The 19582-nt window shown below is 47.7% G+C and overlaps 2 protein-coding genes across 7 annotated transcripts in view; both read left to right on the forward strand.

Annotated features, from left to right (window-relative positions):
- Positions 1–4452, forward strand: part of SEPTIN2 (septin 2) — a 32432-nt gene extending 27980 nt beyond the window's left edge. For all 3 annotated transcript variants that reach the window (XM_045795868.2, XM_045795866.2, XM_045795867.2), the window contains 2 exons: positions 590–692; positions 2364–4452. In XM_045795868.2, coding sequence (XP_045651824.1) covers positions 590–691 — 102 coding nt within the window. In that variant the 3' untranslated portion in view covers position 692; positions 2364–4452. The remainder of the gene's footprint in view (positions 1–589; positions 693–2363) is intronic.
- Positions 4453–6112: 1660 nt separating this feature from the next.
- FARP2 (FERM, ARH/RhoGEF and pleckstrin domain protein 2) overlaps positions 6113–19582 on the forward strand; it is a 106018-nt gene continuing 92548 nt past the window's right edge. For 2 of the 4 annotated variants that reach the window (XM_087865133.1, XM_087865148.1), the window contains exons 1-2: positions 6113–6232; positions 17662–17820. The gene's annotated coding sequence lies outside the window, so the exon portion shown is untranslated. Of the gene's footprint in view, positions 6233–7927; positions 8166–17661; positions 17821–19582 lie in introns of all 4 variants that reach the window. The other 2 variants (XM_087865146.1, XM_045795852.2) reach the window with 2 other exon arrangements.

Raw genomic sequence — 19582 nt, forward strand, 5'->3', positions numbered from 1 at the left:
GTATCCAGGAAATCCTCAAACAGGCCAGCCTTTTGGAAACAGAAATAAAACTCACTTCTTTGGACAAATTAATTCAATATGGATTAAAGTACTTACATGTTAAAAGCATGACTGCAAAGTTACTTGAAGAAAATTCGGGTAAATATTTCATAATAACGTGCTAGAAGCCTCTCTAAACCAGTGGAAACCGTAGTGGTGGAAACTGCTGAGAGTGGCGGGGGAGGCCCATCCGCCTCGTGAGCAGCAGGGGCCTTGCTGCCTCGAGAAGTTCCCAGCCCACTCCCCACCTGGTAGCGGCAGCCTCTTTCCCACCGTTTAGGTTAAAAAGCACCTTCTGTTGTCTTTCTTAACTCTTCAGTTTGCTGCTAATTTCTGTTTCCTACCAGAATTGCATTTTATCATTTGCTTAGTTTTTTATTGAGTTGCTCTTTTACTGATTTGTAAGGGTTTTTGTGTGTTAACTCCTTGTTGCGTTTTGGGGAAAGCGTGGAAGTTGAGATTTTAGGAATCACACAACAGCCATAAAGAGTGTCCAGGGAAGGTGGGACCTTGAGAACCAGTGACATGTCCCTATGTCCTGTGCCCGTAGCTTCGCCGTATGCAGGAGATGATCGCAAGGATGCAGGCGCAGATGCAGCTGCAGATGCAGGGTGGGGACGGCGACGGCGGGCTCCATGGGCACCACGTGTGAGGTAAAGCCGAGAGGTCGGATGCGCCTTCAGACGCCTCAACCTAAGCGTCGTGACAGGCGGTTCCCTCTTGTCTTCCTTGTGTCTTGCGTTTTGAAGCTCTTGTGCTTAACTCTTTTGCTGGCATTCGAGGAGACCAGGCAGCCTCTAAAAAATGGAAGCTTCTCCTCAGCTCTGCCTGTCTAGTAAAGACTTTCCGTTTTTCTGAGCTTACAAATATAATTATGAAGACAAATTAAATATTAAAGTAACCTTTATTAGTCATGCAATTAGAAACTTATTACAGCTGAAAACATCTCTTCAAAGAGAGTTTTGAAAGTGTTATTAAAACAGATTATGCCTGGTGGGCCAGGGACCTCAAGGGGGACTGCTGACTTCCGACTCTTTGCCACAGCTCTGCTCTGCCCCATGGCAATCAGTGAGTCATGTAGATGTTTGGCCCGCTGTGCTCTGGCCTCCCTATTGGAAGGGAATCTGCAGACATCAGGGACCCGGGACTGGGAGAAAACAGATGTCTACTCCCGTCTGCCCTGTGGACAGGTGGGCATTCAGAGCTATCTGGGTGCCTGCTGTCATCACCTTGTAGAGGAAGGACGGAGAGGTGAAGTCAAATACAGGCCAGAGGAGGAAGCAGCTACGTGCGGTTGGGGCAGAGGCACACGGCTCCCTGGAAGAGAGATGCCTGGGGCTAGGCAGACTGAGTTGGTGCTGGCCACAGGCACAGAGCTGGGGACGGGAAACTAGGGGTGCAGGTCCGGAGTCCACTACAGGTGGGGGCCTGATTGTAGATGCAGGAGAATGTTCTTGACAAGAGGAGGTGATGCGGGGACACGAGTGAGCTGAGGCTTAGCTGACACAGGGCAGGATTGATGAGACAGAAGGCAAGGAGCCCCGAGCCTGGGACGTCTACCAGGAGTCCTCCATGGCAGACGCACAGGTGATAGAGGAAGGACCTGCAGGGTGTGTGGGAGCACTGGCCACCAAAACAACACCCCTGCCCTTGTGGCTCATGGGGAAAGGTTTCAAAATACATATGAAGTGCACAAATACAAGTGTTCGGTGTAACCAGTTACTGGAGCGAAAATGTCCACAGAAACCCCCCACCTGGGCCAGAGTTGGTGGTTTACTGTCAGCAGCGTGTTGTCGCCCTAGAACAGTCCCCAGCGTGTGCGCTGCGTCCACGGCCCCGATGAGGATCCTGTGGTGTGGCAGGGTTTGAAGTTATTTGCTTGTACTCCTGTAACTGCTGAAGTGTCAGCACTCCCGACCCCATGAGGCTGAGTCTGCACGAGTGGGTTTGGCACCTGATGCGGAAAGGCTGCTGTATTAGAAAGCAACGGGACTTCTGAGGGGTGGGGCTCACTTGAGGCAGGACGGGGTGACAGATGTTTGCTCATTTTCTCTGATCTTGCTGCTTCTCTAAATTTTAAAAATTTATGAAATTAGGTAGAATCTCCTTTGGGTATATACAACTAATTTATATTTTTTCATACTCTGCAATTTGGCGGTGCTTCTGGTTCCCAAGAGATGTTTTGATTTAGTTAACTCTGGTCACGGGAGCCAACCTTCTGCTCAGTTTGTGCCCTTCGTTTTACAGAAAACGATGCTGTTACTGGTCATAGCAGTGAGTGTTGCATCGCTTTCATTTAAATATGTTGTGTTCTGTTTTTCCAGAAAACACTTCGCAAGATACAGAGAACATTCCGCACAAGTACTACAGCTGCGTGTTTCCGAGAGATTATTGGAGGGGTGCCCATCCACATTTTACAGTACCTGTGCCTGAGAACTTAATTTTTTTTTAAACTTCTGATGTGTTTTGTATGAAGTACTTTTAACATTTGTATGTCGTTGCTATGTTATACTTTATATTTTGTGAGGTGAACCTTCCATTTTCATTTTTCTTCCACCTTAACTAACCACTAATGTTGGACTCATTTCCAGGATCAGTCAGTATGTATAACTAACATTGAATTTCTTTGATTTGGCTGGCCTGACTAATTGTTGAGCACTCTCGATTTCCTTTCTGGAACATTCAGACTCAGCCAGCACGTGCCTGGGTGCTACCTGCTTGGACCCAGTGATACGGAAAGATGAGCTGGCGTCTACAGGGCGTTTATCTACCAGGTCACCAAGATGGAGATTCTCCCTTGCTTCGCTTGGCTTTGAGCACAACACCTAAAACCAGTTTTGCTGCTATAATTCAATATTGTTAATTCATCTGCACATTTACTTTTTTTTTTACCAAGTAAAACAATAGAATTATTATCTAATATGATACGTATATACTAAAATAGCTCTTTTAAAAACAGGCAATTAGGGGGCAAATTTTAAGAAGTCTTTGGATTCTGATGCTAGGTCATTTTTTAAGCTGCGCTGCCCAGACCTGCCACAAGCCACGTGTTGTAGTGTCCCCAGTGCTACTGGTTATACTCCGCTGTGGACTGAGCTCCGGTTTTCCTATTACAGCAGCGATTCTTAGCCATGCAGAGAGAGCCAATAAACGATTTTTAATCAACTACCATGCAAAGTTACTTTTTTAAGGAAAATTAATAAATGATATATTTAGAAACCAGCCTTTTTATATTTTTATATGGCACTCTAGTGTGCTTTCTATAACTACAGGTTTATAAGATCTGCCTGAGCAGTGAGAATCAAGGTCCTTTGGGGGTAGCCCTCTAAACCCAGGCCTGTCCTAGGCCCTGCACGCTCGTGGCCCCATGCTTCCTGAATGCCAACCAGGTTTTCCTGATTTGGCTTTCCTTTAACTGGTTCTCAAATTATTGATAGTTTCCTGAAAGGAGGCAAATAGCAGCGATCATTTTTTTATGTGCAGACTGTTGTCCATTTTCAGCCACTGTCACATCCTTCGTTATGTGTACTACAAACTTCCCAGTGTGTCTGGTGAGACTGAAGGACATTTCAAATCTGCACCGTGGCCTGACTGGTGGACGCCACCAGTCAGATCATTTTTCTGTGCTCTGTGGCCTTGGTCCTTCCCTTCCTCCAAGGGGCACTGAGGGGCTCTGGGGCTTGCTTTTTTCAACATTTTTACTGACATTGGGAAAGTGGGCCCCAGAAAGTGACGGGTGAAAGGACACCTGGAGGGAGCAGGTGTTGGCTCTTTGTTTTCATTTTGCTCTAACAGGAGGGGCAGAGATGCAGAAAACGCTTCCCCTGAGGATGGGAAGAGTGTTTGCTTGGGCCAGACAAAACAAAGTGATGGGGTTGAAACAGGTAGTCACAGAGGCAGACTATAGACAGTAATCAGGTGTTCTCAAGAACTTTGTCTTTTCACTGTTGCATAATGGTGACTATTCACAAGCCTTGGGTTCACGTACAGTTGTACAAAGTTCTTACCAGGAGAAAGTGTGAAGTGTTCAGTGACTTTAGAGCACCTCCGTGAAAGGCCAGCTATCTGGGTTATTTTGGCATTAAGTACACTAGTAAAATCTGTTTAAAAGGTGGAGCTGGGGTCACATGTGTCGTCGTGGCTGCAGGCCTCTGTATGTTTGTGTCAAACTACTAGGGCCAGCCACCACCTGATAAGGGCTGTGCGGGGTGGGTGGACTACACTGTCTCACTTTACATCCCCCTTTGTTTTGCTGCCCAAATCTAAATAAATACTTTCACTTAGAGATAATTGCTTTCACTAAGAGATAATCTTTACCTATAGAAGTGTATTTTGAAAACTTATTTTACACAGCAGTTTTGTATCCATTGAAACTAACCTTTTATGAATAAAGCACTATTGTTTGGCTATTAAGTGAAGAGTTATTATTGTTTTTTTATGAAGGTGTGAAGTCTTCTGGGACAGGTTCAAAGCCCTGCAGAACGTCTGTGCATAAAATCAGGAAGAATTATTTGCACCAGTACCCAACTTTGTATTGGCGATCCCAGCCCAGAAGAAAGAGGCATAAAGACTAGGGAGTGATTAATGACAGGTGATCTGACCATCTACTTAAAGTGAGAATGTGTGCTAAAAATGAGCACTAGTAAGAGTTCGGTGATGTCTACTCACGAGTTAGAAAATGGAGCAGGAAAAGGGATCTCATTCACTGTAGCAGTAACTACTAAATAGAAATATAAACAATTGGAAGAGATCTAGGAAATTCTATTCTAAATATTTCTAAGAAGAGACGGCTATGGAGAGCGCTACGGCTTACTAGAGGACATTGTTTACACCTGGACTGCAAGCCTGGTCTGGGTGGCTGGACGGCCTTTTGGCTGCCCCCCACCACTGAGCACCCGAGGACCTGCCAGTGCTTCCTGAACCACCTTCCTGTCTCAAACCCTGGACTCTCCTGTTGGGCGCCAGCAGAGGCCCTGCAGCCTCCAGGGAGTCCCCCGCCCCTCTGACCAGGCTCTCCTACTGGCCCTCCGCACCTTTTTTTTTGGGGGGGGGGTCCACCTCTGAGACGTGTGCCACCCTGGGGGCAGTGAAGATGGGCCGCTGGACTCTGATGGGGCTGGGGGCCAGTTAGAGGAAAGGCCTCAAGGGAGTGATGGGGAACATGGGGGCAGGAGGTGGAGGGTCCTCTCCGCAAGGCTGAGCCCCTGTCACCATGTGCCTGCCCGACTGGCTCCCTGCTAAGCCTCAGACCCTGAGGCTACCCTGTGGGGAGGGTCAGTTCTTGAGCTCTTGAACCTGACGGGTCTGGCCAAGGTCAGGAGGTGAAACTAGGAGGGGGTCCCCTCAAGGAAGAGCCCAGGTCGATCCCACACTTACCCCCTTGAGGGCAGCGCAGGGCAATCCTTGTCTGCCCGCGGGCGCAGGTGTCAGGACCCGGCCCTGGGGGCAAGTTGGGTAGAATCTTGAAGGATGCCTAGGAGTTCACTGAACCTTTAGAAGAAGGTGTGTGCCCCTGGTAGTCGCGGGCCTGGGAGGCCCAGGGCCTAGAGTCACGTTTCCATTCCCGGGTGGCAGTCGTGAGGCTAAAGGGGAGACCACAAGGCCGAGAGGACCGTGGGCCTCCCCCGCGCGGCCAGTCTCCACCGCAGCACAGCCTTGTTGGGCCGTCAGTGGCCTTAGGCCATGGTCCGGGCGGCCCCAGGACTGCAACAGGGGAGAGTTGGGCGGCAGGCTGGACTGCAGGCTGGGCGGGAGCCGGGAGAGAAAGAGCCGCGCCCGGAACCGCCCCCGGCCCAGCGAGCTGACGCCCCGCCCAGGGCTGAAGCCAGCCTCCCGAGCTGAGGCCCCGCCCAGGACCGAGCACCGCCTCACAAGGCGATTCTCTGCTGATTGGCAGCCGATTCCGCCGGTCCTCTCTCGCCCCGCCTTCTCCCTGTCCATTCACTAATCAGAACTCTGCGTCGCGCTGCCAGGCTCGGGACGTAGAGGCCCCGCCCTAGAGCTCCGCAGGCCAATCGGCGGCGCGTCCGCGGAGGCGGGGGCGGGCCCAGGCGGGGCGCGCGGCGCGGGGCGGAGCTTGAGGCGCGGAGGCGAGCCGCGGGCAGTCGGGCGCGGCGGTCGTGAGCGGGCGGAGCGGGCGGAGCTGGCGCAGCCGGGAGGCCGCCGCGGGCGACTGTGCGGGCCTGGCCGGCCGGTGAGGACGCAGGGCCGCGAGCACGCGGGACCGCGGGCGGGCGGGAGCGCGGGGGCGGCGGGCCGAGGCCGGAATGGCACTGAGGCCCGTGGCGGCCAGGCGCCTCAGGACGGTGGTCCACCGGCGAAGTCCGCGGCCGGGCTCCGGAGGCCTTCCAATCGGCGGGCGGGGTGCGAGGAGGGCCCGCGAGTGCGGAGCCCGCCGCCGGGGCCGCGTGGAGGCCCAGGGGCGGCCCGGAGAGGGTCCTGCATGGAGGCCCGGGGGCGGGGGGTGGGGTCGGCCCGGGGGGCGTCCCGCGTGGAGGCCCGGGGGAGGGTCCTGCGTGGAGGCCCGGGGTCGGGGCGGGGGTCGCCCCGGGGGGAGGTTCGGCCCGGGGGCCGTCCCGCGTGGAGGTCCGGCGGGGGTTCCGGAAGGGTCCTGCGTGGAGGCCCTGGAGTGCTGGCCCAGGGCAGCGTCCCGCATGGAGGCCCACGCGGAGCCACAGGTGAAAGCTCAGGCTGGTTGTGACCACGCCCTTCTTGGCCTTTATTTCTATTGTAGCTTAAAGGTGGGAACGAGGTGTTAGGTGCTAATATTTTTAGTCCACTAAGGTCTAGAAATATTTCTAAGGCATGGGGGAGGCCTCCAAAGGAAAACCGGGACCAGAAAATGGCCCAGTGCATCACACAAGCACTTTTTCCGCTTATGCTGGTGGCCACAGCCTCCAGTGCCTCTCATGTGCTAGTCAGTAATGTCTGGGAAGAACAGAAATGTGATCATGTGTTGAAGGAAATAATGTCAGTACACAGTGTAAGGAGAGGATGGAAAGATTTAAAACCTAGGGCTAAATCTGTGAAGGGTGGTTTTTCTGTCTTCGTGTGTTTGTTTCGGTGAGATAGTTTTGGCCGGACCATTGTGGATGTGTTTGAGAGCCATCAGGTGGCATTGCATTAGAGTGTTGGTTTTGTGCAGACTACGTTCGGACAGACGACACAGATTTTCTCTCTGCCAGAGAGATGGGACAAGACATTTGAGTAGGCAGACATGGAGTAACCTTTGCTTGTATACCAAATATTTTAATTTGTTGCATCTGCTGTTTGAAATGTGTGTGAGTTCCCGTACACCAAAAGAGAGAATTCTGTGTTAAGAGTTGTGAAATGCTTCATGCCGATGATTTTATTTGGTTCTCCCAATCTGCCGAGGAGACCTGGCTAGGTCGCACAGCCCTGCATGAAAGCAGAGGGAGTGGAAAGACCGGTTTAGGATCACGTCCTGGCCATGCCGCTTCTGTGCCGGTGCCTTATTGCAGATTTCTCCCTGCGCAGTTTGCACTGAGCCGTCTGGACTAGATGCTGACGTGCAGTTTCCCCAAATACAGAAGTTTGCTGGCACGTTTATATGCTTGACCATCCTTTCAGAGTAGACTTCAGGGTCCTTCTGTACTAATTCATTTCCCAAAAAAGGAAGTGTATGTGATATATTCATTTGTCTCTATTCCTTATTGATAAAATGGGGTTAAAATTTAGCTGCTTCATATGGTGGTTGTGAGGACTACGTGTCTATAGATGAGCTGTTTGTAAGGTGTCTGGCACACAGCAAGTGCTTAATTAACATTAGCCATTATATCATCAGGTGGAAGAAATAACCTGAGTAGACAGTAGAGAGAAGTAGGCAGTATTTTTTTTTTTTAAAGATTTTGTTTTATTTATTTGACAGAGACAGCCAGCGAGAGAGGGAACACAAGCAAGGGGAGTGAGAGAGGAAGAAGCAGGCTCCCAGCGGAAGAGCCTGACGTGGGGCTCGATCCCGGAACGCTGGGATCACGCCTGAGCCGAAGGCAGACGCTTAACGACGGCGCCCCCCAGGCGCCCCGAAGTAGGCGGTATTTAAGCAGGGTTAGACTGCTTTGAGGGAAATACAGGACCTGATTGACAAAGTGAAGACTGATGAGTGGGTAATTCCCTCTGTCCACACATTCTGGCTTTTGGTCACCTCAGTACCTCCTCAGTAGTCAGACAATGACAGTTCTCTTTCTGCTGCTTACCTTTTCAGTGTTGTTCCTGCTTTTCCTTTGCCCACTTTCTTATCAGCTTACCACCTGCCCCTCTCACTCGGTGCGTCTTCAGCGTGAGTGTCCTACACGCAGCAGTGGCGGTAAGCGTGCAGGAGAGCCCACTATAAAGTTGAGTGTCCAGCTGAGGTCACTTGGATGGTGCTCTGAGACCTGAGTGTCCTGAGCACCAGGGGACTGTAGTGTACTGGTCTACTCCAGGTCTTACCTTGGCAACAGGGAGTCAAAAATGTGAGACTTACACAAAACTTAACATGATAAAGCCCAGTGTTTGGTGGGTTTCTGGGGATCGTTACCTTGGTGGTGATTCTGTAAATTGGTCTAATCTTTTTGGAGAGCAACTAGCAGTATATGGTAAAGATTTTCATTTTGGAATCCCAGTTTTGAAAACAAACTCTGACATGCAATTCCTGTCAGTGTGGCAGAGAACTCCACAGGCAGTAAACATGCTCTGGCAATCCTGTTCCTGTCCTTCCCTCCAGACAAAATTTGAACCGTTTGATCTATGGAAATCTGGTCAATATATGCCTTACCCAAAAAGGCGAAACTAGGGTACACAGTAATTATACTGTTGTAAAATCTGTGAAGACGTGGACAAGGATGAGAAGGGATGTTAGTTACATAAGTAGTTTTATTTTAGGGTCATGGGACTGACTCCCCCCCCACACACACACACACAGACTGGTGTTTTAGTTTATAGTCATTATAAAAAGCAAAAATAAAAAGGTACTATAATGTAGGATGCAGTGATGACTCTCCCAGCTGCAGGACAGAAGGAAACATCACTGCATCCTACATTATAGTACCTTTTTATTTTTGCTTTTTATAATGACTATAAAACACCAGTCTGTGGGCAGGGGGAATCAGTTCCGTGACCCTAAAATACACCAAGAGGAGACAGCACACCATGGAATCGGTGTAGGGTTGAGGCCACTCACAGAGCTGAGTACCGTCAGCAAGTCACTAACCTTTCTGAGACTGAGTTCCTTGATCTATATGATGGGGTCATGAGGATAAAATGAGCTGATGTGGGCATGGTGTGGCCACCTAGCAGTGGCCATCCCTTGGGACTCTCTGGCTGTTGCAGTATGCACCAGGACCGTCTTTAGGCCTGACACAGATGCCTTCTTGTGAAGGCCTTCTCCCTCTCTTGCCACCCACCAAATTCTTGTCTGCCAGTCTCAATTACCTTTCTCAGTGGTACCCACCACCATTTTACACACTTCCTTTTTCTCCCACTGTGATAAGAAGGGTTCTCGCCCATAAACTCCCATGTTCTTACATACTTAGACTTTTTCCATATTGAGTAGGTGCTCAATAAATGTTTGAATGAAATAATCAAATTTCATTTGGGGCAAGGGCAGATGCCAACTTTTATAGGGCCTGACGCTTATACAATTTGAGGGAGGGAGTCTCTTTAAGGAAAAGAATACAGTGGAGGCACCTGAGTGACAGAGTTGGTTGGGCATTCGGCTGAGGTTGTGATCTCAGGGTCATGAGATTGACCCTCTGAGTTGGGCTCTGAGCACAGAGTCTGCTTGGGACTTTCTCTCCCTCTCCCCCCTGGTGTCTCTCTCCTGTGCGCTTTCTCTCTCTCTCTCTAAATCAATCAGTCAATCTTAAAAAAAAAAAAAAAAAAAGAATACAATGTTATTTAGAATGAGAAAAAGTTACACATTTGAAAAAGCTGACTAATAGTAAAAACATTACTAAATAGCATAAAAGTAGCATATGTAACTCTTCATGAGACAGAGAATAGAGAGCATTCAGTGATCCCTGTAGCATAGTTGACCAAAATTTTTTGATAGTGAGGTTGCTTAAAACGTGATTACACCTGTAGATAATACGTGTTTGCTGTTTCTAGTACAACTGCAGATTTGTATCTCAGAAAAGCAGGAATTCTGATAAATTCTATTTTGTACAATTCCATTCAAAAAAGTAAAAATAATGGTACATTTATAATTATACTACTACATTAACAGTTATTTTTCTGACAAGAACTGCAATTTTATCTACTAGGTACTAATCTCTCCTCTTACAGTTTTAACATGTCTGAAGATAATTTTCCCACAGATGAGCATCTGGCCCCCCATATTTCAAACCTTGTTCTTTCCCATAGCCCACACACTGCCCCTGCCGGGCACCCTCGGATCTGTACAGTTTGCCACAGAACCCCGACCCTGCACCTTTGTTCCCTGCCCTCTGGTGGGCAGACATGGTGGATGACGTCAATGTTCCTAGAAGCCCTGTCTGCACTGAGCTGGCTGGGGATAAGTGTGCACAAGAAGTAATTGCATACATAAACGCATCCCACTAAACCCAAACTAAACATGTCTCCAACCCATTGTGACCTTAGCTGCATCCCCAAAATGCCGGCAGCCCCTCCTAAGCTGCCTGACATAAAGGGAATGGTGTCGTAGTGGAAAGAGGCAGCAGCCTTAGTTGATTGCAATTAGAATGTATTCTGTAAATTCTACCAAAGGCTACAACCATAAGCACACTTTGCTTAGGGCCTTTCCTAGGACCGTGGAAGGGACCAGTGCATGTCAGGGGCCTAAAAGCCGGAAGCAGAATAGCTTTAGAGTCATGACGCTTTTGTGGGGGCAGTTCTGGCCCTTTGCTTGATGCCAGATAACACAGTAGAGGGTACAAGCGGTGAGGGTGCTCAGTGCATCTCCTGGCACCTAATGGGAGTGTGTTTGGGAAGGAAGAAACAACACTACGGAATTTTACAAATTAACTTTTACTTGGCTTTATTAACTCCTGTCTCCTTCATAATTAAAGTCCCAAGTGCTTTGGTAGTAGTTGTTAAGGTGAACGTTGGGGGAGCAAGTCTCAATACCTAAACAGGAAATCGATTCCAGAGAGTGCTTAGAAATATTTTTATTTTACTGAACTGTTTTAGAAGGAAGAACGAGCACAGCTTCTAGAGGAAGGACAGTAGTCATTACCGCTCTCTCCTAGAAGGGGGGAGCAGTGACATACTGTAGGTACCCCCACCAGTTACCTGCTAAAGTAGGTAGTACTTACTCAGTCGTCTGCAGAAAAGCCTTCTGATTTCAGAAGTAATGTATACTCGTCACTGGAGGCAATTTGAAAACAGAACATTAGAAAAAGAAAGAAAATCACCCTCCTTCCCTCTCCCAAAGATAACCACTATAAACATGTTTTGAAATGCATGGGTGTCAAGTTCTGGTTCCTGGAAGATGGAATAAGCACACTCCACACTCTGTCCCCCACTGACCTTGGTTGTAAAGGCAGGACAGCTACCTGGAGGCCGGTATTGGAGGACTCTGACAAGTCAATAGTGACAGGAGGACTGGGGACAAGACCAGAATTCGAAGTACCACTGCACCAGCGAGGTTTTTCCTCCAGGATTCCTAGTCGGGTCTGAGCATATCTGAAAGCCAGAGATGGGCCCCAGGTGCAAACAGAGTGCTGCAGGAGAAGCCTTCTACTGTGAGCTGTAGGAGAGAATGGGAGAAGGCTGCTGTTTTCCTCCCCTCTCCCCTGTCCTTCAGTAGGCTGTGGCACCTGGAGCCTGCAGACGCCTGAAACTCTGATCGAGGCAGAGGAAACCCCAGTTGCTTTTTTCTGTCTCTCCTCCTGTACTTTGGTCACAGGCAAGAGTGCGGAGGTGCACAGAAGAGAGGTAACTAAAGCCCCAGGTTTCTGACTGGAGGACTGAGAAAGGGGCACTCCAGGCAACTGAAAAGTACTCCAGGGAGACTGGGGAGACGGAAGAGCTCAACAAAGTGACCCCTGAAGTTGCTTTTGAACTTAGGGCCTCAACACCGAGCTGCATACATGTGGGTCTGACCCTGAACAGCTTGCCAGGGACTTTGGGAATTCAGCTAAGGGCTGGGCCACAGCTTCGGAGCCAAGCTGGCCCCTGGGTGATGGTGCACAGGGAGGAGGGAGCGTCTGAACATGGAGTTGAGGCTGAGTCCGCAGCCTGTGGCTGGATCCCAGCTAAAGCAGAAACACCAGCATTCTCCATGGGATTTAAACGAGATCCGGGATCTCATAACACACAGTATTAAAATGTCCACGATCCAATCCAGAATTTCCCAGCATACGCAGAATCAGGAAAACACCACCTCAGAAGACAGAAGACAGGCGAAAACCAAGGTGATACAGGTGTTGCAGTTCTCTGACAGAGACTTGGGGGTAGCAGAATTTTGGCTCCCATGACCTTCACCCCCTGGTGCTACTTCCAGGAATATGGGATATTACAGCTGCTGATGCCAGCAGGGACGGGGGTCTCAGTCCTATACCCAGACAGCTGAACGGGCCAGGAAATGCATTCTCCAGAGCTTCCAGATAAGACCCCACAGCCACGGTCCCTTTGCGCAGACCTTGTGAGACCCTAGGTAGAGTGCTCTGCTGGTTTACACTGACCCAGACTTCTTACCCACAGAGACTGAGATGATAAAAGGCTTTTATTTAAGCTGCAGGAAAAACTAAAACACAGTTTAAACCAACTGTTATTAAAATGTCCTGAGAAGTAACGGTACTCTTGAAACAAATGGAAAGATAGAAAGTTAGCAAAAAAGACGTACAGAAGAAACCAGTGGAAATTTTAGAACTGAAAAATATAGTAACTGACAAAATGGAGGTGACATAGGACAGAGTGAACTTTTAATGCATGGATGTGCAATTTTTAAAGTAAAATTGTTTTTAGTTTTAAGTCTTAAAGAATTTGGACACTGGTTGCTAGGCCTGTGTCCATGGGTTGGGTCTGTGGCCTTCAGCAAGCCGCTCCATTCTTGGGCTGTGATTTCTCATGGAAAATAAGGGGCTGGGCCGGCATTTCACAACACACTTCTCCTCTCACCTGTGAACTATGCCTAGGGCTTTCTGGATTCTTACGTACCCTGAAAATTGTTGCTAGATCTCTTGTTCTCTTTTTCTTTCTTTTTTTCTTTTTCTTTTTATTCATGGAAAATTCGAAACATTCACAAAAGTGCATATATCAAAACCAGCTCAAATAATCAACATATGGGCAATTGTTTTTTTCTCTTTTGGGGGGGGGCTATTATCCCCTTCAGTGATTCCTACCTCAGTTGATTATTTTAAAGTAAATCCTAGGCATTATTCCTCTTTGTCCATAAATACTTTAGTATGTGTCTCTAAGAGAGGGACTTTTCCCCTTCATATACACACAATACCATTACAACATATAGGAAAGAAGCAGTACTTATAAAATTACCTAATATCCAGGAAGTGCTCACATTTCCCTGATTGTGCCACAAATACTTGGTTCAGGATTCAAGTAAGGTCCATGGGGAGTGTTTGGCAGACAACATCTTTTACCAGTTTCTATCACCCTCCCCCCTCCTCTCCCCACCCCCCTGCTTTTCTTTCTTTCTTTCTTTTTTTTAGTGCCATTTATTGAAGAACTGAGATCATTTTTCGTATAGAATTTGCCACATTGTGGTTTTACTCATAGTCTTTTTAATCCTGAGGATGTATTTCACTAGTGATGGGTAGTGAGGTTACTAGTTTGAAAGTCACTTGAATTAATTCCTGTTGTAGGTCAGCTGCCATCTTAATGTATAGGGAGGATCATTTGTTTCATTTGGTTTGAGGTTTTGGGCTTGCTTTTCTAAGACACTGATTTCATGTTGTTTTCGAATCATGTAAAACATCCATGAGGTTCCCAGGTCAACCCAAGGAAACCCTGTGCATGCTGGAAGAAGGGGTCTCCAGTGAGGAATCCCCAGTGCCTTCTGTCCCATGGGCAGCCACCGTCAGTAGGCTTTGGTTTATCCTTCCATTGTTGTTTGAAGATAAGTGAAAGCATATGTTTTTACTCCAGCTCTTTCATTCACTTCATACTAAAGAAGCATAGAGAGTGGGGTGCCTGGGTGGCTCAGTTGTTAAGCGTCTGCCTTCGGCTCAGGGCGTGATCCCAGGGTCCTGGGATCGAGCCCTGCATCAGGCTCCCTGCTCCGCTGGGAGCCTGCTTCTCCCTCTCCCACTCCCCCTGCTTGTGTTCCCTTTCTCGCTGGCTTCTCTTTCTCTCTCTCTGTCAAATAAATAAAGTCTTTTAAAAAAAAAGGAGTCCTGGGATCGAATCCCATGTCAAGCTCCCTGCTCAGTGGGAAATCTGCTCTCCCTCTGGCCCTCCCTGGGGCTTGTGTGCACGCAAGCACTCTCTCTCTCTCTCTTCCTGTCTCTCTGAAATAAATAAATAAAATTAAAAAAAAAAAAGAAGAAGAAGAAGAAACATAGAGATCCTGCTTTTTGTCTGTGAAGATCTTGGTGTTCAGTTGGGCAGCTTCATACCAAAGGAAAAATGTGTTGAGAATCGGTTATCCAGATTTGTTTCAGCTCTTAAAACTGTATTTTCAGAGCATCTGGGTGACTCAGTCTGTTGGGTATTTGCCTTCAGCTCAGGTCATGATCCTGGAGTCCCGGGATGGAGTCCCGCATCAGGTTCCCTGCTCAGCGGGGAGTCTGCTTCTCCCTCTGTCTCTCACCCAGCTTGCTTGTGTTCTCTCTCTCTCAAATAAATGGATAAAATCTTAAAAAACAACAACAACAATTTTATTTTTCAGGGGTGCCTGGGTGGCTCAGTTGGTTGAGCGTCTGACTCTTGACCTCAGCTCAGGTCTTGATCTCAGGGTTGTGGAGTTCAAGCCCCACATTGGACTCAAAGCTGGGCATGAAGCCTACTTTTAAAAAAATAATAATAACTTTATTTTTCAGCCAATAGAATTTTGTTTAACACCAAATCAGAATACCTGATGGTCTGAATTATTGACATCTGTTTATTGTTAAGGCAATTCCTTTAAAAACCTAGGAAGTAAATTGTAAGGTTTGCAAATATTGGTTATGTCCAAAGTCATCTCTCTGCACCAATAATCTATGTTTATATTGTGTTGAATTTGTTTGAAGGCAGTGTTCCTTTTCTTACATACACATGGCCTCTGTTTCATATGGTTAGGTAGGAAAGATGGGGTAACAGGATTTTATGAGGTACTTAATTTTTGGCTACTAAATATAGTAAATTTAGTTGGAAACAAGAGCACCACTCACAGATTCTTAGGTGAAGAGGGTGTGATTGACTGCACTCTCCCCCTGTCGTTTTCCAGAATAAAAGCTGGGCCAGGAGTGGGGAAGTGAGAGTTGGGGTTAGATCCTAGGTATGCGGCCTTCCAGCTTCTACCCCCAGGCTGCTGCTGTACACTTCCTTGTTTCCCACAGGGCCTCCCTTTCTGTCCCAGCTCGGTGGACACCTGCTGCCAGTGCGGGCTGTCCTTCCTCGGTTTTGAGGGACAGCGATGCCAGGGATTCAGGTCCTGATCGGTCCTTAGGCTTCCCACGGGTCACGCAGCATTCCGGAGCTCCTGCTGGGACAGCGTGTGTGAGTGAGTCCTGCAGCACCCTTCTCCCCAGGTTTCCAGCGCCAAATGCCGTTTCTGTGGTGCTCCGACCATGTCGCCTTCCAGCAGACAGTGGAGCTGTATTCTGGGGGAGAGATGTGTTTGTGCAGCCAGGATGTGTGCACATGGGTGTGGATGGCCTGTCTGCCCTCCGCTTGGCCAGACGTTTCTTGTCAGCTCGCTGAGCCCCTGCCTTACAGCACTAGTTCTGACATTTTTTTCTCTGATTCCTTACATTGACTGAAGTACTTAGTTGCTTGTTTAAAAAAGTACCAGTCGTGCTTGCTAGGGACTAAAAGGACCTATCTCTTGTTCTGCTGTCGTGAAGAGGTAGTGCAGCCCAGGGCCCAGGAGCCAGGTGAGAAGTCTGTCTGAATGAACGCTCATTGTCAACACTGCCGTGCATTGTAGGTACTTTAGAAAAATGCGGTGAAATTAAGCATCATGTTCTGCTTCCATAGTTAGTCAGTATACACATATGTTTGATGATCCTCCTGAAAGAGGCAACTGAAAATATTTCAAGGAAGGTGGGAGGTTTTTTTGCACAACAATTTTGAGCCCACTCCCTTTACTGCGGACCGTGGTCTGTGCTTTTGTCTGGGAAGCCAGATTTTCCAGTAGACAGGGAGGAGGCTTTGTAGCCAAGTCTAGGCTGGGCTTGAGTCCTGGCTCTGTCACTTCTGAGTTATGTGTTCCGTGGCAGTCTTTTTTTTTTTTTTTTTAATAGCCTTTATTTTGCAGAGCAGTGTTGAGTTCACAGCAAAGTCGAGTTGCAGGTGCAGAGATCTCCAAATGCCCATGTCCCTCTTATGCACAGCCTTTCCCACTATCAACACCCCCCACACACACACACACAGAGAAGCACCTTTGTTACACCCTGCTTTGACATGTCATCACCCAAAGCCTTGCCAGACTTTTGAGCTGAATTTTTCCAACTTCAAGATGGAAGTATGTGACAAGGTGGTTTTTAAATTCCTTACTAAATGAGTTTAGGAGCTGAGTTTATAGTAGGGAGCACTAAACGTCAGTAGTGGAAATTGTATCCAGCTACAGAAATATTGTTAGGAATGAAGACTGCAAGGCATTTCATTCACATGGAAGGAAGATGGGAAAATAAACTGGAGTCCCTGTACGGCCCTGGTTCTTTACACCACTGCTTCCCTCTGGATTTCTGGAGAGGTTCTCTGGCAGCAGGAGAAGTGAGCAGGGCTCCCGTCTACCGTGGAGGGCTCCCAGACTGCAGAACACGTACCTCCCATGTCAACGGCTGTTAGTGGCCTTGCTGTGCTTCTGGTCTGTCTTGCATACTCTTCTTGCCCTTTAATATTTATAAGCACATGAGGCAAAACAAAGTCATTTCTGTCAGGTCATAATTTCTGTAAAACAGATTCATTCAGTGCATACATTTTTCTTTTCATTTTGTCCCACGGCAGCTGGCAGAAGCAGCCTGGGCTGCAGAAGTGACTGCGGCATGAGTAGCCTCGTGTTTCTCCTGAAGAGTCTGCTTATGCTGCTTGTTGTAAAGTAGGTTGATAGACTTTGAGAGCAGGGTTAACACTCGTGGCACTGGGGTTCCATGCCAGTTTTCTGTTAAGTTCCTGACTTTCCTAGATTTCTTAAATTTAAAGCCAAGTAATTACTAAATGTGTGATTGATGCCACATTACCATTATGCAGTAGCAGATGGCTTTTCCTTGGAACATCAGCAGTAGGGTACCTTGGGATCATTTCCTCAATGAGCCTCCAGAGTGCGAGTGTGTCATGGCCCTGAGTCTCAGCTCGAGCCACATTGAGGTCTCTGGATCAGAGGAAAATCACCAGGAAGACCATGTGCTGCTGAGAAGGTGTCGGACATGCACAGGTCTCCTTCCACGGACCAAGAAGTGGTTTTCGTTTGTCTAATATTTTTCTTAAGAAAAATAATGTTAAATTCAAAGTATGCTATTTAAAAATTTTTTTAAAAAGATTTTGTTTATTCATTTGAGACAGAGAGACAGAGCACAAGCAGGGGGAGAGACAGAGGGAGAAGCAGACTTCCTGCTGAGCTGGGAGCCTGACGTGGGGCTCGATCCCAGGACCTGGAGATCATGACCTGAGCCGAAGGCAGACGCTTAACCATCTGAGCCACCCAGGCACCCCAAAAATATGGTATTTTAAATACGTTTATTGTCAAATAAACTGCATAAATCAAATATATGGATTAATGGTTTATAATACAGTGAACACGGTTCCAGTCAAGCGGTCCAACCATGCCGACCACGCCAGAGGGCCCTTCCCAGTTCCCCGTCCCAGAGACAGAGGGACCACTCCCCCGAGTTTTCTAGTATGAATCTCCTTGCATGCTCTTCTTACAGCACGCTCACCCAGATGTGCCCCTCTGGGCACTGTGGGTAAGTTTTGCTTGTTTTGTTTTAGAAGTATGTGCTTAGAACTTTCTTATAATGAATAGTAGAAGAGAAAGAACCTGAAGAAATTTTTTCCATCCAGAATTATCAAGAATAAAACCAAAGTGAGAAAATACAATAGAATAAATAAGAGAAGTGACTTCTTAAAATATGTTTTGGTTATATATATATTTTCAGAATTGTAGCTTTACTTAAAGGGGAAAAATCACTTTTGTGCCCAGTGTAAAGCATCCGTGGTTGCTTCAGAAGGACCTGCTCTTGGTGCTTCAGTCTTGGGTAAATACTGTGAGCAGACTAAGGACTCACGCTCATCTGTTTGCACATTGGAGACACCTCGCCTGTGGAGCCTTACTCACTCACCTCCCCTCACTTTTGCATTAACTACTCACATTTGTGAGATTGAAATGGAAAGTGCCATACTTACGGTTCTCAGAACCTCCTATATCCTAGTTACTATTAGTGGCACGCACACTAGTGATCTTGTAGTGCGTTCTGTTTGTGACTGCAGTCTTGTCTTCCGCTGCTGCCGTCTGTACAGCGCACTGCCTAACGAGGCAGTTCATGTTCTTCAATGCCAGTGCCATGAATTAAGTACTTAGCAAACATTCACAGTAGGAATTCAGTTCCTGCTCTCGGGGCACATACAACCTGGAGAGAGAACTCGCAGATGATGGGTACCTGCGAATGTGAACCAAACATGTGCCCGTCCACGAGGGGCAGTCCCTCCATGTGCAAGAGGGGGGGCAGGAGCTGTATTAGCCAGAACCACATGCAGCGCCTTGTCATTTTGCTCACTCCATTACCAGTTCGCTGTCCCCGGGGATTTTAGCTTTCTTGTGTCTTGCTGCTTGTTTGATAAATCACAGGTGTGTGGAAGTTCTTGCTCACGTGGGCTGGGAGCCTTGTCTTTGCTGGGCGAGCTTTAAGTGTGTGGTCAAGGTTTCTCGGCAGGGGACTGAGAAGCTTTTAAACTTAATTCAAGAGACAAAAGTTCATGAGATGGTTCTTTTTTTTTTTTTTTTTAAGATTTTATTTATTTTTTTGACAGAGAAAGAGATAGCCAGCAAGAGAGGGAACACAAGCAGGGGGAGTGGGAGAGGAAGAAGCAGGCTCCTAGCGGAGCGGGGAGCCAGATGGGGGCTCGATCCCAGGACCCTGGGATCACGCCCTGAGCCGACAGCAGACGCTTCACTGACTGAGCCACCCAGGCGCCCCCATGAGATGGTTCTTCTTGATAACAAAATAAGCATGAAAAAGATGAAAGGATCGGGGGACTCAGCAGTTAGGTTAGCGTACAAGGGAATGAATTGGAAATTAGTGCGATTAATCTCTGTGAAATTTACTACAAATTAGTAGAAGGCTTGCCAAAGGCAAGTGAGTGAAATAAAATAGTTTTTGTAGCAGCTCTATTCTTTCTTGAATAAATGTCTGGCATTTGTTTTTTGCCACACTGTGCTTTACTGTTAAATATTTTTCTTCAAATTGACTTTCAGATACAAATACAC

The sequence above is a fragment of the Ursus americanus genome, chromosome 1 (assembly GCF_024610735.1).
Source record: "Ursus americanus isolate L20-20 chromosome 1, mUrsAme1.1.p, whole genome shotgun sequence".
Classification (NCBI taxonomy): domain Eukaryota; kingdom Metazoa; phylum Chordata; class Mammalia; order Carnivora; family Ursidae; genus Ursus; species Ursus americanus.